Genomic DNA, 19,978 nt, shown 5'->3' on the forward strand with positions numbered 1-19,978 from the left:
GATTTTAAGTACTTTGCAGTTGAGTTATATTAATGCTGGTTCTAACTTTTTTTCATGTCCTTTGAGAAATGATTTGTTTTTTGTTTTGTCACCAACATAATAAGTTGATAATTTTTGGTTGGTGGCTTTTAGGACCTCAAATAATAGATATGTCTTTTTGACACAATGTATATTATGCAGGTTATAATTTCTTCAAACTTCATGAATCCTCTGACAATCAATCGCAGCTTATAGGCAAGAACGCAAGTTATTAATTACTATGCATTGAGCTAATAAATTAAGCATTATTTTGAAGCAAGTCATGGGGTACCAGCTTTCACACCTCAGCTTGATTGTTGTAATAGTCTCCTCAGTAGGTCATTTGTTTAAATTTAAAACTACATTCCAGTAACTTTTATATAATTTAGGGGAAAAATGTTTGTTAATATATAAAAACCTTCTTTGTGAAAGTGATAGCAGTAAATAATTAATGACAAAAGGGTGCTGCTCTCATCTAGTCATCTATCTGTTCTTGTCTTTCTTTGACAGTATTATTGAAAATTTTTTAACACGACCAGAACAGTTTGAAATTAAAAAAAAAGGAAAAAACAAAAAGAGCTCGTCCTCGAGAGAAATTAGATATTTGAATTACTTAGAAAAATCACCTCATACACTGATGGCCCCTTATCAAGTCTGATAAGCCAAATATTAAATATAATAAAAGCCATTAATTTTACTGTAGTTCTTCAACATGGATGCCAAAATGCCAAAATAGTTAAAAAAGGATAAGAGACAACCTGTGCTGGTTATAAATATGTACCATTGTATATACATACGTACTTATCTAAGGAAAAGAATTGTACTACAGAGAATATTCTAATGAATAGCTCTTGAAGGCTCGAAAGAGCATCTAATTTATTTCATAAATATAATATTATGATGCCTTTGAGTACTCCAATATTGTGTCGTTTGTTTGGTTGTTTGTTTATTTCATTATGTGCTCATTATGTCATCTATCTTTTCTCGCATATATTATTATACTTCATATTTTTTAATGTGAGCTTGGTCTTCTATTTGAAGTATGTAACCTTTCACTTTTCAATTCCGAATATATTGACTTTGTGCAGTTTCAATGTGATGACTCATCAGAGTTTTATGTAGGTCTTCTAAATAAAAACCGACTAGCAGATGCGATGCCAATTTGAAGGTATGCCCTAATTGTAAAAATGTTGTTTACCCTCCCATTTTCTGTGCATTTTTTTTAAATATATATATCTCAATTAGAAATCTACTTAAGACTCACAATTGAATTTTTAGTTTTACTGAATTAACTCTATTATGATATAACCCTAACTATCCGTCTATTATAATGTATTCTAGGTTTTTACCTTCAATTAGTATCGGAAGAATATCTTTGTTTTACTCACATTAATGAGAGAAATATATCTACCCCTATTTAATTGAGGATCATGATCTTCTCATGATTGGGTCTTTTTCTGAACAAATTTATTAACAAGATTGATAGTTAATAAATTAAAAAATAAAGATAGCTAAATTTTAATCATACACATGCGGTAAAAGGCATATGACTCAAGATTTATGAAAAATCAAGATAGCTCAGATTAGAAAAGGATCGTCACCCTTAAATTAAATTGAGAGGAGAATATGAATCCAGGAATTGTTGGGATTCCAATGCCAATGGGCTAAGCTGCACTGAACACTTCAAAATTTGCAAAGATCTCATGCATTTGACATGTTGCTTAATATTCTTAATTTCGGAGTTTCTTACTCAATTAGGTTAAAATTGTGACCATGTTCTTAACTTTAAAGTATCAAAATTTTCTGATTCTTGCTATGATTTTTTGTCTTGATCACCATAGGAGTGGTTCATTTAGCACATCTCAAATTAAAATGTCTTCTCCACGTCTACACAATCTGGATCATGAAGATTACAACGTGGACGAAATCCCTTTCCATGCCTCGGATGATTTATGGCAGCTGCTAGAAGATGATAGCTCATTTCAAGATATTAATAATAGTTTAGATCCAAACATAACATTTCATGAAGAAAATTCTTCGGCTGCTGAAGCTTCAGATAATAATCTGTGTGCTTTTTTGATCAAGAAAAGAGCATATTTCCTCTTGAAGATGACACTACAAATTGTAAGCGGGATTCATATTTGTTTCTTGAGCAACAAAATTCAGGAATGGATATACCTATTACAGAAGAGTACAGCATGACATCGTCCAATAAAAGCCATGACACTAGTGGCAGTTCAGATCTGGGCACATTTCTTGAGCAAGAAAGTTCAGGATTGGAGCCAAGCACTGACACAGAATTATTTCTGCAAAATCTAGTCAATTACTGCAATGATGACATTTTTTCAAATTCTGCTGAAGCTTCTGGTGATCCTTGGGTTCATGGAGAGGCAAGCTGCTCATCGTTGCCTTTAGAAAACCATGACAGTAGTAGAGGGCTGGAATCAAGCTTCTTATCTGAGAGAGAAACTTCAGCTGTGGCCGCCCCCAGCATCAACAAGGCATTGCCTGAAAAACAACTGAGTGCTAAGAAAAAGGAGAGAAACAACACAACAATTGAAGAGCATAATGCCAAGGAAAGAGTGCGGAGGATGAAGCTTTATGCAACCTACGGATCTCTTGGTGCTTTGCTACCGGATTCAGAAAGTAAAAAGGTTTTTAATCCGCATATCTGATCATTCATTTCTTTAGTAGCATGGAAATTTACGGGACTAACTCATAATGAAATCTTTAGTAGTTTCGTTCTCTTATATATAGAAACTTATAAATATATATAGAAATTTATATGCCTAACACATACTTAAAAGCAAGTCCATGAGTTGAGTGTAAGATCTATTCAGCCGATATAAGAGTATTCTCTTAAAACCCCCTCTTGACATTTAGACCGATCTTTTTTTAACTAGTCTTTGTTACATGATAAGGTAGTCGAGGTTGTCTCAAACTTATAAATTTAATTCAAGAACTATAATTAGCCAATATGAGATAGTGTCATTATTTTACTTTTGCTTTCATCTAGCTATGATCAATTCATAGTGTTCTTGCAACTTATGCAGAAAAGGAGTGCACCAGCAATCATTGATAGAGCTCTCGAATACATTCCAGAGCTAGAAAATGAGATAGAAAAGCTGACTCTCAAGAAGAATAATATGCTATCGAAAATTGAAAATAAGCAACACGACAACCAAAATCTACAATTAGAACATGAAGCTCCCTCAGTTTTGGTGCATGAAGTCGAAAAAGGTGAAGTTATCATACAAATTATATGCAGTCCTAATGATGAAAAAACTCTTTTCTCAAAACTATTGCAGAATTTAGAAGCAAAAGAAAAAGGCATTATTAGTGTCTCAACTCTCTGTGTTTGGGAGAAGAGAGTTTGCTACCATTTACATATACGGGTATTATTTCTATCTTTATACTTCTATCTTTATAGATTTTGTTTCAAATTACAGTTTTTACAACAATTAAAGTCACTAACCATATATATCTCAAAAATTAAAGTTCATTTTAGTTTTATAGTTTCATTTTAGTTTATAGTTTTTGTTCATTTTAGATTACATGTCTTTCTATCGCTTGTATTTGCTAATCATTTGGCCTCAACGAATTAGAAAGGAAGAACTCATAGGCATTGCCCCATTTTCCTTGTATTCTATTTCTCTTTAACTTTCTTGGGAAACACTTTCTTTATATTCTTCTTTCTGAGAGTTTTTGGTTCTATGCATTTGGAGATTATATAATAATAAGGGAGAGGGAAGGGGATAAGCCTTTGGATTTTCTCTTTACAGTCTGATGTCAATTCAGGTCTCTCGCACGCTCTATGGGCGAGGTTCAAACGCAAGATTATACCAGCCTAAGAAGTTCTTTCAGTTAAACTAATAGGCATCCACAACATTATATTGCATTTTTTGCAATTTTTTCTCCCTAATAAGATATTAAGATATTTCCAACTAACTAATGTTTCTGCTTTGAACAGATGAAAAAGGATTCGCTTGCAACTGACTATGTCGAAGTTTTGAGACAAGATGTGATTTCATGGTTACTTTAATTTCTTCATTTTGCATAAGAGGTTAATAATTTTCTATGTTCTTTTTAATTTTGCCAAAGAAGTGCCAAGCAAATATCTTTTACTCAGAACTAATTTAACTATTAAGATCATTCAAATACATTCAGTCTTGTTCTTTGAGATCAAAGGCGTAGCTTCACTGGTAAGTGGGCAACTAAGACTTAAGTTTTGGATTCGAGTTTCATGTAGTGTGTGCGTGCGTATTGAATTAATAAAAAAAAAATCTTTTTTTTTTTTGGCTGTTTGATTTGTGGAAATTACGTTGCAGTGTTTTCAACTAGTTAGAAACAAGAGAGGAGTTCTGCTTATTTCCTGATGATAACATTTTTACCGAGAAATACGAATAACAGAGATTGTAAGGTAATTTCTGCCGCATCAGGTTTATGAACAGTTAGCTAATTGTATGGTAATTTCTGCCACATCAGGCTTATGAACAGTTAGCTTCACTTTCAAGCATATAATCAAAGGTCTAAACGAAACCCCACTAGTATGGAATATGTTGAGGATATTATATCACATCGGTCGGGAATAGTTATTAGGCTAATAATATAAATTTGAGACAACCTTAACTTATCTATCTTTTGAGTTTGGCTATATAGTATTAGAGTCAAATTCATACATAAGTGAGACCATACTATCTTATCATGTGATAAATACCAGACAAAAATACTGACATGTACGTGATTAGGAGTGTTAAGGATATTATTCCATGCCGACTGAGAATAGTTATTGCTGACCTCATAACATAAGCTTGACACAGTTACCAACTCTTGAGATAGTTTTTAAGTATAAGTTTAGACGCATGAACTTCTATAAAATAAATAATTACATGACAACCTAAGTTATTAAATATCAACCTTCAGCAATACAAGAATCTGCCAACAAACGCTCACGTACAAATTTAAAAAAATTTCTTTACTTTCATCAAGAAATCCCTAGCCACTGTAGCTTTTCATTCATGTTAGTTTTCTACAAATTTAGCCTTTCATGCCACATTTTATCAATAAGAAAGTAAAATTCATCTTCTTTCTACATTTTGCAATTTCCACAACCAGTATAGTTATCCAACCATTTAATATAAAGAAAAAAATTTATTTTTTATTTTTTAAAAACTTATAGATATCAGTAATACACTTAAACAGCATACCTCAGTGGAATTGCAGGCTTTGATAGATGTGCACGTGGTTCCGTTTCTTCAATGATCAGATGCTGAGGGACGAACAAAAGCTAGGATTTTGGTCTTGACACACGCACTCTAAGTTAGTGATGATACGGGCAAGGCCAATGGTCCATGATTAAAATATTATTTGTGGTCTTGACACACACAACCAATAAAAAAAATTTTGTACTCCCCTTAATGTACTTCACCCTTTGGGTCGTTGTACTGCATAAGATAACCCTTAATTAACTCTAATTTCATACAAGTATTTTATGTTTGTTTTTGTTTTCTTTTTATTGTTATGTAGAGAATATTATTTTTGTTCTTTTTAGACATGTAGCATTCTCTCATTGGTCGGGTGATAGGTACCAGGTGCCAAAGTTTGATTTAGTCAATAATTTAATCTTTCCCTTTCCTGGCCTTTGTATGTGCGAGTCTCTCTCTTTTTAAGAATTATCTTTTGTTAATATTGTTCTTTTCAAGCATTATCAAATCAATTTGTATATTGAAATAAGATATAAAGAAAATAATTTTTTTAAGTATGTAAACAAACCCCATTTATCTTTCTTGAGAAAAAGTTATATTGAAATCGCCAGGAAACTCAATTCGCTGAGTTGGTAGGATTAGTCACTAATGTTTTATTAAATGGTAGAGCAATGCTCTAGGATCACTTAATGTTAGATTTTTTTTAATTTAGTATTATTGGATATTTAATCCAACGTTAGATTTATATGTAAATAATTATGTGTTAGGATTGTCATATAAGGTTAATGCCAATTAAAAGTGGTCTATTAATATTTTAGTAATTTGAACTTTAATATATCTAATAGGATGTGAGCCTTTAATGTATAGAGACTTAAAGGTAATTTCTATAATTAGTTGAAATAAAAATGCCTAAAGACAACAGAAAAAATTGTCTGTATAATTGGTCATGGTCCCTAGGTCATATGTATCTTTTTATTTTATCTGATATCCTATCAACAAAGAGAGAACATAGAGAAAATTAAAGGATCTAAAAGACAAACCACACAATTCTAGAGAGTAATTAAGCACTATGAATTCAAGTACGCTTCCGCATAATTTGTTATTGATTTTTGGTGATACAACATGAATGTTCTTAGATTATAGGTGATGGTTTTTACCAAAGGATTTCTTATTCGAATAAGTGGTATTAGAACATTTTCATGTTGAATCATTAAGAATTGAGTTTATTTTTATTAATGATTAAATCTTTGGCGTTCTCCAATTTAATAATATCGGTGTTATTAAAATTATTCAATTTGAGAACAAACTTGTGGTTGTTTTTTGGAATTTAAGAATTTTTTTTTTTGGAAATTTGGATTTACAATTTAAAAATTAAAAAAAAAATCTAGATTCAAGGTTTTGTGGCTGGCGAAAACGGCAGCCACTGGTGCTAAGGTTGCTGGCTCGGCCGCGTCACATATAGGCCGAGGTCACCATGCCACGGCATGACGGCAACCTGTGGAAAATTAAAAAAAAAAAAAAAGAATGATCTAGACGCAACCATTAGTCCATGCTAGTAGCCAAGCCGTGGCCAACAGGCCGTGGCACGCAACTTAAGAGTGGCGACCATGGTTGGGGCATAAAACAAGAAGAAAATAAAAGATGGAATTAGGACTTCATGGTTTATATCTTGGAGGTTCATGAGGTACTATCAAATTCTTTTTGCATAGAATGGTTAAAAAGTTTCTCATTAAGCCCTAATTTTGTTTGGGCTTAACGAAACTTAGGTTTGGTTCCAATAGAGATAAGGCTTAATGGATTAAAATGTCTAGTGAAGTTTTAGCCCATGAAGATAAAAGAAATAAAAAACAATTGGGGGTTTGATTTGTGGGTTGGTTTAGGATTCGATTTCAGCCTTGAACTAGTCAATAAATTGATCAGTTGACAGTTGACAGGTCAAACTGTTGGTTGTTGACTAGACTCTGACCCCATTTTTTATTTTTTTGGGTAATTTTGGTGCAATTTAAATTTCAAGTACTGGTATGTTTATATATATTTTGAAATGAATTAATTCAAGTAACATGTCGCCAAAGAGCTTTTTTTGTGGAAATTAATTTGTTTTGGAATATAAGAGGTTGTGTGTATATAATTTCTATGAATACCAATTGGCCCAAAGGAATGTCTATATTTGACAAAATTGCATGTGCACTTGTGGTAATAAATGCGTGATGATTATTTGGTTTTATATGTGAATAATAAATCTGTCCAAAGAAAGATTTATTGTTTAACATGTTCTTATTATCAGTATTTGATTATTACACCAAGATATCACTTACAAGTTAATATTTTATCTAAAGACAAAATATTAATGGAGTGTCTAGTATCTTGAGATAGGGTTTACCTTTGTTTGAATTTATTTTTGTTTTGAAACTTACATGAGCTTATTTTGTTTGTTTATTGTTTTCTGTTCAGTTATGTCTGCTACTAATATTACTGTCAACATCCATTCTATTCTTATGCTTAATGACTCTAACTTCAAGTCATAGTGAGAGAAACTTTTAATAGTTCTCGAAGTCATGGATCTCGACCTTACATTAAAGGGTTAATTCTCTCTCATCTCTTACGAATGAAAGTACCCTTAATGATAAATAAGAAATATAAAGGTGGGAGAGATCAAATCACATGTGTATCATGTTCATAAAGAAGGACTCTAAAAGCATTTAGGGGCTTAATGTCTTAAAAGACAACTATGGCTAAAGAGTTCCTTGTAGAAATTGAGAAGAGGTATGTCAAAAACGAAAGAGGTAGAGATTGAAAATGCCCGATATGTTTTTTAAAGTTATAATAAACTGCTCATAGTAGTGTCCTTGAAAATTTTACAGAAGCTGATCGCACCGGCAATCATTGATAGAGCTCTCTTCAGTACGTACCAGATCTAAAAAAGTAATGAGATACAAATGCTGACTCTCAAGAAGTATGTGCTATTAGCAATTCAAACTAAGCAAAGCCTCAAAAATGCCAGAGTTAGAAGATGAAGCTCCCACTGTCTCAGTTAATGAAGTTAATAAACATGAAGTAATCATACAGATTATAAGCATTTAGAAGAATAAAGGCACTGTTTCCTCAAAGCTTTTGTAAAATTTTGAATTAAATGGCATGAGCATTATTAGTGCCTTAACTCTTCAAGTCTGCTAGAAGAGAATTTGCTACCATTTACATATTCTAGTATGCTTACATATTCAGGATTAGTACAATAATTAATGTGATTCTCATCATATACGTGAAAAGTTGGCCATAATGCGATTGTATACCTTATAGATTAATGATGCGATAATATACACACTACAAAAGAAAGTGTCTTTTGCATGGCTCTTGCGACTACAAAATAAGCCATCGCAATTGTCATTTACAAAATACGACCGCAACCCACGAATAGCTTTGTTGGGTTAAACAAAAACTCAGCCCAAATTCATTTCAAAAACACATTTTACCTCATTTCTCAAATCAAATAAAATCAAAAAGCTTATTAAAAAGAAAAAAAAAAGAAGTGTTGCCATAAAGACAAAGCGTGCTTGCTCCGTGGCATGTGCTTTCTCTAGTTCTTACTTTTTTTTTGCAAGTTTATTTAATTCAAATTTATTTCTCCTTCTTTCTAGATTTAATTTGTATTTTTGAAATGTAAAAAAGCTTTATGTTGGAATTGTGAAAGACCCAAACCGAATTGATTCTTAAAATTTAATAGAGAAAAAAATTGGTGTCTAATTCATCTCCTCTCTTTGTTCACATTTGCTACAGGATTTATGGGAGAGAACTTAAATTATATTTTTGAAATAAAATAAAAAAACCATTGCTTCTTCATTTACAACATATATGTGAGAGAACTTAAATTATATTTTTGTAATTTATCTTTGTTATTTTCCTTTGCTTTCTAATTACTGCTCTATTTTGAGTTTATGCATTGATGATATTTAGGCTAGATCTAACTCTATTTTCATAGATGATTGTTAGCTTATCTAGAGTAAATTTTATGTTTAAGCAATTTCTGTGAATGATTCTATTTGTCTACTGAATATGAATTTGATGAATTGGATTGTTGAGCTGTAGTTTATTTAGAGTGAATTTTGGTTGTTGAATTCTATTTGAGCAGCTTCTGTGACTAATTCTACTTGCCCACTGAATTTTAAATTGGATGAATTGTTTTATTGAGCTGTAGTTTATCTAGTGTGATGTTGGTAGTTGAATTCTGTTTGAGCAGCTTTTGTGACCTATTCAATTTGCTTCCTGAATTCTGAATTGGATATGTTGGATTGACTAAATTGAAACTTATATAAAGAAAAAAATGTTGTGCATTGAAGGAAAAAACAAGAAAAAATGTCTTGAATTAATATATGTGGAGAATTAATGTAAATTGACTTGTTTTCTTGTGCATTTAAGGTTAGTAAAAATGGACAAGAGTTGCATTGATTTGCTAGATAGGATAGCCAAACCATTTACTGACGGGGTTAAAACATTCTTGGATTTTAATATAGCAGTCTATTTCTAGGCTTCTAGCTATTTTTTATGCTTGCTTATTTAGAAGTTCATTTTTTGGGTTTTGCTTCAAAGATTAAGACTTCATTGGCATGGGATTGAGGTTGCATTCTGTAGATGCCAAAAAACGACCTCAACAGCTGAATTTGTTTTCTTTGGGGAACAACAACATGAATCCAAGCTCAAGTGTCAATCTGATCACCACTTTCTTTAACTTGCCAACCAGAAAACACGGTCAAGATATGCTAATGGGGTTCCAGCGTAGACCCTCCAATGTTTAAGTCAGAAAATGTGTATAATGAAAGAAAAATGAGAAAGAAGAATTGTGGATAAGTTAAGATCAAGGAATTTTTCTAATAGAGGTGCTGAGAGTCTTGTAGGAAATGTTAAGGCTTAAACTTGTAGAAGTTTTGGTCGATTTTACTAACCCCTTCCTCTGTTGCCGTCTTCATCTTAAATAAGCTCTGGTTGTGGGTGGTTACTTCATTAGTTTAAACCCACTTTCCTCAGCAGTTGCAAGTAGTTGTCAATTGGAGGTGATTTAAATAAATCGTGGCACACAACTTTCCTAGAAATTAGGCCACCTTATCTTAACTAATAATTTTCATGTCAAGCCAATTCTCGGGTCGGACCAATAAATTTCAAGGTCAGATTACTTCACTTCTAAATCAGACTGGTGAATATCTCGGTCGCTCATAGAGGCTTAAAGGTTGTATTCTTAAACTAAGTGATTCATGTAAACCTCAGGTTGTACTTGTAAATCAGGTCACCAACATAGGCTCCAGGTTGTACTAATGAGGTCAGCTCAACAGCAATAATTTCTGAGTAGATTGGAGTCGACTATATTTCTAGTCACTATCAGAAAAATCCAACCCAAACACCAGTCCCCTAGTTTTCAATATCGGGAAGCCATTACCGGTGTTGGAAACTAATTAATGAAAAACAGAAAAAAATTTGTGAACCCAACACCAGTCCCTTAGTTTTCAATACTGAGAAGACATGAACGGTATTGGAAACTGAAACAAAAAAGAAAGAGCAATATGGCCGTAAGCAGAAAAACGATGGTGTAGAGCGGAACAGAGATAATGCCAAGATTAATAGTTTTAAAAGTTTGAAGAAATTTGGCAAAAAGAATAGAGAAAAGAAAAAGGAAAAGAAATGAAAGAAGAAAACAAAGAAAAACGAAAAAAATAATAATAACAATAAAACCATATAGGGAAATGATGGCACATGACTTGAAGAATGTATATTAAAAACACACATGTTTGTCACTTTCTCAAGATATTTGGCTCGTGTAACATGAGCTCACTTTCTCTAAGTTTTCGCAATGAAGGCCACTGAAATTTTGAACTACGGCCGTCTGTGCTAATAAAAAAAATTTGATGAAGTTTAGCCAAAATGGAGCTACATGGTGAGTGTCTTGTGTCCCTCGTTTCCTATTTCGTTCATTTTTTTCTTTTTTTTTTAATGCCAGATAGATATATAATTATATTGATATTAATCTCCTTCCCCGTTCGTTCTGTTGAAACCAAACTCTCTCTTTCTCTTTTCTTTTCTTGCGTTCTCTGTCTCTTTTGTTATTGTCATCTTCTTTTTTTTTCTTTTTTTTTCGAAACCGAATTTTCACCTATCTTTTTTTTTTGTTTTACTCTTTCTTTTTTTTTTCAATCGAATTTCTAATTTTTTTTCCTACGTTATCAGCTAATGTTGCATTTTATTATTGATGTAGAACCAATATTATGTTGAATGTTGGTACCGCTGTTGATCATTAGCAAAACTTGAATCCATTTAGGCTAAAGAGATCAAGTGAGTTGTCTCATCTCAAGCGCATCTGCCTGTTGCATTCATGTAATGAAAGGTTGCTTGTAATTTGCTGTTGATATACTAGGCGTTAGTATTGATTGGAAAATTAGGTTTTGTCAAATGAATATTAGGCAATAATGGAATTAAGGAATGAAGATGGGTCACTTTGTAGCGAGTCGCAAAATGTGAATAGGGAGTCGGTGGACGGGCTCAGTGATATTGGGTCGGGTGTAGATGATAATGGAAAAGTTAGGGGAGATAATGTAGAATTAAATTGTAATACGGCTGAAAATGAGTTTAAGAACACAACATACGGAGATGAGGTGAATGAGGAATCGAATGATGGACAATTTAAAGATGAGGGAGATGAGCATGAAGAATACAGCGTAGACATACTAAACTTTGATACAACAGAAAAAGAGATTGAAGAATTGAGGAAGGAATATCATATTCCCGACAATATTCCAATGAGGGTATTAGGCGAAGATGAGATGGCGAGCAAATTGGGTGATAGAAAAACTGTGATTTATATGGAAATGTTTAAACTTGGTTTCAGGTAGCCTATTCAACCTTACTTTGCTTAAATGTTTGTAAGGATGGGTTTGAGTCCTGGTCAGCTTGACCCAAATGGCTGGAGGGTTTTAGGTGGTATGTATATTGTATGGGCTGAGCAAAATAGAATCGAGCCTTGTTTTAAGGAGTTTACTCATTTATATTTATGTAATGAACATGGGATCAATCACGAAGGATGGTACTATTATATGTCAAATCAAAGAGTAGAAAAATAGTACTTGACTTTCCAGGCTCATGTAAAGGTTGGAAAAACAAGTATTTCGTGGTGGGTGGAAATTGGGGTAGGTATGTAGAGCTGACCAAGGGTTGGTTTAAGGTTCCCACTCATTTTAGTAGACTAGGTAATGAAAGTTTTGTTCAGGCCGAGGTCGAAATAAGGATACAATCTAACACGTGTTTTTACTGCAGTGACTTGGAAGAAGAACGTTGATATAAGTGAGAAGCTGAGTGCTAGAGTTAAAAAAGGAATGCTAAATGTAGAGGATTAAAAGTTGTTGTTGACACCCGAGAGATTGTTGAGCAGCGGCCTCATTTCCAATCTACCACATAACAGCAAGAAAGAGAAAACAAAAGGTAAAATTTTACAAAGTGGTTATCCTTGTTGTCTAATGCCAAAAATTCACAAATTTTAGTCTTATTGCTATTGTCGTAGGAAACATGTCCACTGCCAAGCATACCCCTACAGAAATTGAAAAAGCCTTGATCGAGGAGATATCAGATGAGGAAGGCGAACCACATAGTAAGAAACCATGACGGGCATCATAGAAAAACAAGGCTGATGAGAAAAAAGAGAAACAACCCGCAGTTTCAGCTCGCAACGTGCTACCTTATAGCAAAAGTGACTGAGCTAGCGACTCTTGTCCCTTCCGCATTTTACCACATACCCCTTCCCCGATATGTCCGAAATGAAGCTTACTTGAAAGCAGTGATATCATAGAGTCAAAGTGAGGAAGAGCGGAGAACTTACTACCCATGGTGAACTTAATCGCTCGGTTTGTGAGTCAGGATACCCTCGAGAATTTTTCCCACTTCTTGACTACACATTCACTTGAAGCGCTTGCTCGAAACCAAGCTGAGGCGGGTATTAATTCACAACCTTTATTTCTTTTATGTATGTTTATACTTTTCATCTTAGTCGTCATGTTTTCTATTCTAGCAAGCTTTGATAATGGCTGAGCATATCGAGATGTTTTCAAAGTCATTGAAAGGCTATGAGAAAATAAAAGAACTTGATGCACTTTGATGAAAGCCAACCTCACTAACGAAAAGACAGCAAGCGAATGAGATCAACTCAAGCGTGGCCTCAATACTCGCAACGAGGAAAATACTCACTTGGCAGAAGACTTGGTAGCCGAAAAGAAATCTAATGCGAGCAATCTTGGGAACTACTATAGACACAAAATAGTCTTCATTTCTATTTTTTAGATCTTTTTTTACGAAATTTTAAGCCGCCAAAATAAGCCTATTCCCCGCCACTCTACCAAGGAAAGTTGTCCAAAGGACTTAGCTTCAACGACTCCAAGATTGCCAATCTTAGTTATGAGTTGGAAAAAGTTATGTTTGATGTTTGATCAATGCATTTGATTCAAGAAAAGGCAACTGAAGGCGGATGTCATTCAGACATGCATCAAATTGTTCCAAGAGAAACACCTGGACATGGACTTTTAATGGATGTTGACTGCTTATGTGAGCAAAGAAAAGGCTAGGAAAAAGTCATCGGGTATGGATCAAGAAGCAAATCAAGTTCTTTAGGGTGATGAGATTGGACTTTAGGGTGAAACATCCTTAACTAACAGAGTTGTTGAAGACGAGGAGAATGCTTCCTAAGTGGATTTGAAAAGTTGTTATAAGGCTTGCCTGTTTGTAGTGTTACGAACTTATATAACCCTTGTTGAGCTTTGATTTTGTTTTTGTATTCGAATAATCGTTATGTAGCCTGCACGCTAATTTTTAACAAAGCTAATGCCGACCACAACAAGACCGAAGATGTTTAGACTACTGCTGATTGTAACTAGGCTGGAAAGTCGACCTTAAGAAGCTCAAATGTTGACCTCACCATAGACCTCGAGAAAAGATCTACCTCGACCGTAGATCTCAAGCTGCAATGTCGACCTCAACCATAGATTCTTAAAAAGTTAAAATGTCGACCTCAGCCATAGATCATACCAAGATAAAATGTCAACCTTAACCTTAGATCTCAGAAAACTAAAATGCCGACCTCAACTGTAGACCTCACAAAGCTTAAATGTCTACCTCAACTGCAGACTTCACAAAGCTAAAGTGTCGACCTCAATTGCAGATCTTACCAAGCTAAAATGTCAACTTCAATCGTAGATCTCACAAAACTAAAATATTGACCTCAACTGTAGATCTCACAAAACTAAAATGTCAACCTCAACTGTAGACCTCACAAAGCTAAATTGTTAACCTCAATCGTAGATCTCACAAAGCAAAATTGTTGACATCAATTGTAGATCTCACAAAACTAAAATATCGACCTCAACTGTAGATCTCACAAAACTAAAATGTCAACCTCAACCGTAGACCTCACTAAGCTAAAATGTCAACCTCAACCATAAATCTCACAAGCAAAAGTGTCGACATCAACCATAGATCTCAAAAAACAAAAATGCCGACCTCAACCGTAGACCTCACAAAGCTAAAATATCGACATCAACCGTAGAACTGACAAAGCTAAAGTGTCAATCTCTACTGTAGGCCCCTCAAAACTAAAATGTCGACCTCAATCGTAGATCTCGCAAAGCTAAAGTGTCGACCTCAACCGTAAGCCTCACAAAACTAAAATGTAGACCTCAATCGTAGATCCTACCAAGCTAAAATGTCGACCTCAAGCTAAAATTTCAACCTCAATAAAATTATAACAATTTGTCAACCTAAATGAGGTGAGGATGATTGCAAAATAACCAATGTCTATCTGACTAAGGTTAGAGCAAATAATTTAGATGAGAATATAAAATGATTAAATTAGGTTGGACGTTGATAAGACTAAAATTCAGCTTCTTACCTTGATCGTGATAAGTTCGGGCCAATCTATTTTCGTTGGACTTCAATAATACCCAACTATCAACTTCAATTTTCATACGAGAGGATGATTATTCACGTAAGACCTCTCCAAATGTCAATCTCAATCTCAAATAAGACCGAATAATTATTCATGTAGGACCTCAATAAGGCCTAAATGTAAATCTCAATCTCCATAAAGATCAGATAGTTATTCACGTAGGATCTCAACAATGCCTAAATGTTAATCTCAATCTCAATAAGATTGGATAAGATTTTCACGTTAAGACTTTAAGAAGACCAAAAGCCGATCTCAATCTCAATAAGATTGGATAAATTATTCACGTCAGACCTCAACAAGGCCAAAAGTCTATCTCAATCTCAATAAGATTAGATAAATTATTCACGTCGGACCTCAACAAGGCCAAAAGCCAATCTCAATCTCAATAAAATTGGATAAATTATTCACGTCAGACTTCTATAAGGCCCGAACGTCGACCTTCATCTCAAATAAGGCCGAGCACAAGTAGAGAAATATTAAGAGTTGTACTTCTGAATAACCTCATTGATATTAATACAATAGAAATTATAGAATTGAACATGAACAAATTGAAATAACAAATAAGCAAACTTTCCTAGTATATTTAAAGAAAACAAACAAGAATAATATTGATAAGATTGGCCTACTTATAGTATTTTTGCAGGTGCTTTGCATTCCATGCCTTGCCGACGACCCTGCCATCCGAATAACCTAACTTGTATGTTAATAATTTTTTTGCATCAACACATTCTATTTAATAATTTTAATATGGGTTGAAATTATTCTTGACTTGAAATTTTGTCAGTGTGAAATAGGATTTTAAGTAAGATTGTTGAGTTGGTAAAAGGACTAAAGTGTGAGAAAGAGGTAGAGAGAATGAAGTGGTGGATTAAATACTTTTTTAGCAGTAACAATTATGAGAAGTTGGCTAATTTGCTTCTTAGAAAATCTGCATTTGTTGGTAGTGACTGATTTTGGTGACTTAAATTCTTTAACTGTAAATAAGTTCTTAAGAATGACATGCTAAATGAGTAAATATTTTTCATTTAATATCAAGCACCTATCTTTGGAATTAATCAACTTATAGTGTAGAGATAATTTATCAATATTCGTTGTTGCTTTCATTTGTTTCTCGTTTATAGATTCCAGATGCATCAAGCTCTCACCATAACAATCAAAATGCAAACCTTGATTAACTAGCATGCTTGCTTACATGGTGGTTTTGATAATTGATTTGTAGAATTTAATGGATAATGTTGTTGGATAATTAGTTCATTATATTGATTTTACAACTTGTTATGTTAGGATTGTAATGTTACTTTTCATTCATATTATACATTGAATTGAAAATTATCAATGATATATCTCTTATTTTGAAATTATATAAATGTTAATTAGAATGTGAATGACATTCTTAATATATATTTTGGGTAGAAAATGAAAAAAGTTAAAACAAGATTTGGGAAGAAAATGGGTGGATAAAAGTAGTTAATACTTTATTTGCGACACCTAAATTACTTTACGCCGGTTAGTTTCTAGTTGCAAACAATGCCATGCGACAGTAATTTTCCAATCGCAAATAGAAAACGACATGATTACTTGCATCAACCATTCACAGTCATACTGCCGTAAGAAACCTTTCACGACAGTAAGTAGTCGTCGCAAAAGGCCTTTTTTTCTTGTAGTAACATTACATAATAATGACATATGTAAAACAATTAATACAATAATTAGGACAATATCTATAAGAGCTAAAAAAAAAAATTTCTTGTAGTGAAATTTTCTTTATCTTATAGTCAAATATTTTTAATCCTCTAGTGATGATGTATTAATTGTTGTACAATCTGTAATAAATAGATCATTATGGAAATATTATTTCCCACTTCTCATCAAATATAAAGAGTTTGATTCATTATTATCATAGTAAAGTTGAATATAATGTAAGCATACTTAAGTATGATTTCTAAATACAAACATAACATGCCCATAAAATTAAGAGCGAAAGTTTAGAATTGAACGTCCAGCCATTAAAGTGTTTTTCTGCTGATTTTGCTACTTCTGAAGCCTCTATAATCAATAATGATAGTGTATGTTGAGTGTTAGAAAATGTATATTTATAAAGGAGAAAATCGTCATTTTACATTTCAAGTCTTACTAACAACCCTTACTTTTATTTATTTAAGGTTCTTGTAATTTAATTATGTGTGTTTTATTTTAATTAAGTATTTTGTGTATTTTAGGAGCATCATAGTCATTTCACAATAAACGAGAGATCAGACGGCAAAACGGACATCACTTTTGAACTCAGGACGGTCGAAAACCTTAGGAGGAGCATAAAAGGAAAAACGACACTGTTCACATGTACGGTACTATTCACGTGTACGGTACTGTTCACGACACTGTTCACATAGACGAATCGATGATGTGGCATTGACTAATGAGGTGTCACGATCCTGTTGGACTAAAATTCTTATGTACTATTGATGGTGACATGGCAGCATATCAGTGGACTAAAAATCTCGCGTACGTTACATGCATCACACTGGATTATTTTCAACCAAACCGTGTTACTGTTCACCCACGTGGTCAAACCGCGTACTGTTGACTGATGACGTGGCGCAATCCTGAGCGTCCAAACTGTTTTTAATCTGATGGCCACGATTTACTCAATGTATTTATAAAAAGGGGGTCTTCCCCCCCTAATTTGATACCTCTGAATCCATTTTTGAGATCCATTTTCTGTAATTCCTTCTTCATCTTGTATTTTCTATGTATTTTAATAAATTCTCATTTTGCCCTTAGTTTAATTATGAGTAGCTAATTTTCTTTCAAGCTTGGGTTGAAGGTGAAGTCTCAACATGTGTTATGGGCTTTATTTGGTAAATTTATTTTTTCTTCCCCTCTAGTTTTTGTGGATGTTTTGACTTCTCGTCGACAAATAATAATAATCTTGTCTAGATACCGCCTTGGTTACACCGGCTCTCTAGTACAAGGTTATTATTATTTAGCACGATAAGCCCTTAGCACCATATTGATTAGAGTGTGGTTCATGAGGTGTGGATTCCCCCCTCATGATTTAATTGGTATTAATAAGGAATATTTAGCCCATGATGCATGTTGATACGGATCCAGATACGCAAGCACGTCATTTCAATAGAATTCTCTTCAATTTATTCTCGCCATTTCAATTCCAATTTTAGAATTTATTCTCGCCATTTTAATTTAAGTTTTAGCATATTCCAAATCATTTCCACCACAAATCCAATCACGCATTTACAAAATTAATTCTACACACAATTAAAATTCATCTCCTCGTGGGATCGACACTCGTCACCATTGATCTATACTACAATAGATTCGTGCACTTGCGATTTCAATAAAATTTGCACAACAAGTTTTTGGCGCCGTTGCCGGGGAGGTAAGTAATTTTAATTCATAGAATTAATTTTTGTGAATAATTTTTTTTATTTGTTTTCCTGTATTTTTTTTCTTATTAAAAAAAAGAAAAAAAAGTGAATCTACATTTAAAGGTTAGTATTTCTTTTCTTTTTCTCTAATTTAAAATTCTGTAATTTAATTTTCAAGTTATTTTTTTTGTAATTTTTGTTTATCTTACTAATTTTTTTAGTTAATTTATTTCACGTATTTTTTTGTGTATTTTTTTAGTAAGGTTATAATAGCGCAATAAGGTTAGTATCGTAATTTCTCCCTATTCTTTATTGTTTATTTTGTTCCCATCTTTATTTTTATTTTATTTGTTTTGCATGCATGGTCGAAGGTCATTATTACCTAGTCTTGAACCTGTAGACCTTGAACTTGAGAAAACACTTCGCACACACAAACAAGTTAAAAATAAAATGGATTTGCAACCACAGGAAAGGCAATTTAAGGACTACTTCAGTCCTTTAGCTAATTTGAGCACATCATGTATAAGATACCCAAATGTAGCTGCTAGGAGTTTTGAACTAAAACCTAGTGTGCTAAATTGTCTCCCAACATTCTATGGCCTAGAAAATGAGGACCCATATAATCATTTGAATGATTTTCATGCTATTTGTCAAACATTTAAATATGAGAATTTTTTAGATGATGATGTAAAACTTAGACTATTCCCATTTTCTTTAAAGGATAGAGCTCGTTCATGGCTTAATACATTGCCTGCTAATAGCATTGCATCATGGGAACAAATGGTAACGAAATTTTTGAATAAATATTTCCCAGTGCATAAAATCAATGCTATTCGCAGGGAAATTTCAGAGTTTACCCAGAGAGAAGACGAGCAGTTTTTCGAAACATGGAAGCGGTTCAATGGGCTACTCTTGAAGTGTCCACATCATGGATACGAGAAATGGCACCAATGCCAATACTTTTTGGAGGGATTATTGCAGAATGTGCAAGAATGGCTAATGGCAACAAGTGGAGGAGAGCTAATGTCAAAAAGTGCATTAGAGATTTGAGAATTCTTCCAGCGACAAGCGGATAATTCCCAACAACGGAGTCGATCACTTAGGAATACTAGAAGAATTAAGGGAGTAAATGAGGTTCACATTGGCGAGTCGACTTCGGGAATTAAAGAAGTCAAGGAGTGGTTGAAGGTCTCGCTTGACAAATAGCATCGTTATCGACTGCTAAATCAACAGAGCCACATGACCATGACTCATACTCAAATCAAGCCAATGCCATTGGTGTAATGAGGAAACCATCGAATTACAACCCATAGTCCAACACATATAACCCTGGATGGAGAGACCATCCCAATTTTTCATGGTCTCAAGGATTCCAACAGAATGGACCAGCAGCTCCAGCTCCA

The 19,978-nt window shown here is 33.5% G+C and overlaps 1 protein-coding gene, 1 long non-coding RNA gene and 1 other non-coding gene across 3 annotated transcripts; 1 reads left to right on the top strand and 2 right to left on the bottom strand.

Annotated features, from left to right (window-relative positions):
- Positions 1-1,061: 1,061 nt before the first annotated feature.
- On the top strand, positions 1,062-5,212 carry LOC112497552 (transcription factor bHLH160). The gene is made up of 4 exons (XM_052440695.1): positions 1,062-1,186; positions 1,860-2,672; positions 3,072-3,413; positions 3,989-5,212. The coding sequence occupies exons 2-4, from the start codon at positions 2,187-2,189 to the stop codon at positions 4,058-4,060; spliced, it is 900 nt and encodes a 299-aa protein (XP_052296655.1). The 5' UTR covers positions 1,062-1,186; positions 1,860-2,186; the 3' UTR covers positions 4,061-5,212.
- Positions 2,180-5,641, bottom strand: LOC112497553 (uncharacterized). The gene is made up of 2 exons (XR_003064386.2): positions 5,226-5,641; positions 2,180-2,526 (listed from the first exon to the last, which is right to left on the bottom strand). It is a non-coding gene; the product is annotated as an uncharacterized LOC112497553 (long non-coding RNA).
- Positions 5,642-19,406: 13,765 nt separating this feature from the next.
- On the bottom strand, positions 19,407-19,510 carry LOC127902864 (small nucleolar RNA R71). Its single transcript, XR_008055500.1, has one exon. It is a non-coding gene; the product is annotated as a small nucleolar RNA R71 (small nucleolar RNA).
- Positions 19,511-19,978: the final 468 nt, after the last annotated feature.

Source organism: Citrus sinensis, chromosome 5 (genome assembly GCF_022201045.2).
Source record: "Citrus sinensis cultivar Valencia sweet orange chromosome 5, DVS_A1.0, whole genome shotgun sequence".
Classification (NCBI taxonomy): Eukaryota; Viridiplantae; Streptophyta; class Magnoliopsida; order Sapindales; family Rutaceae; genus Citrus; species Citrus sinensis.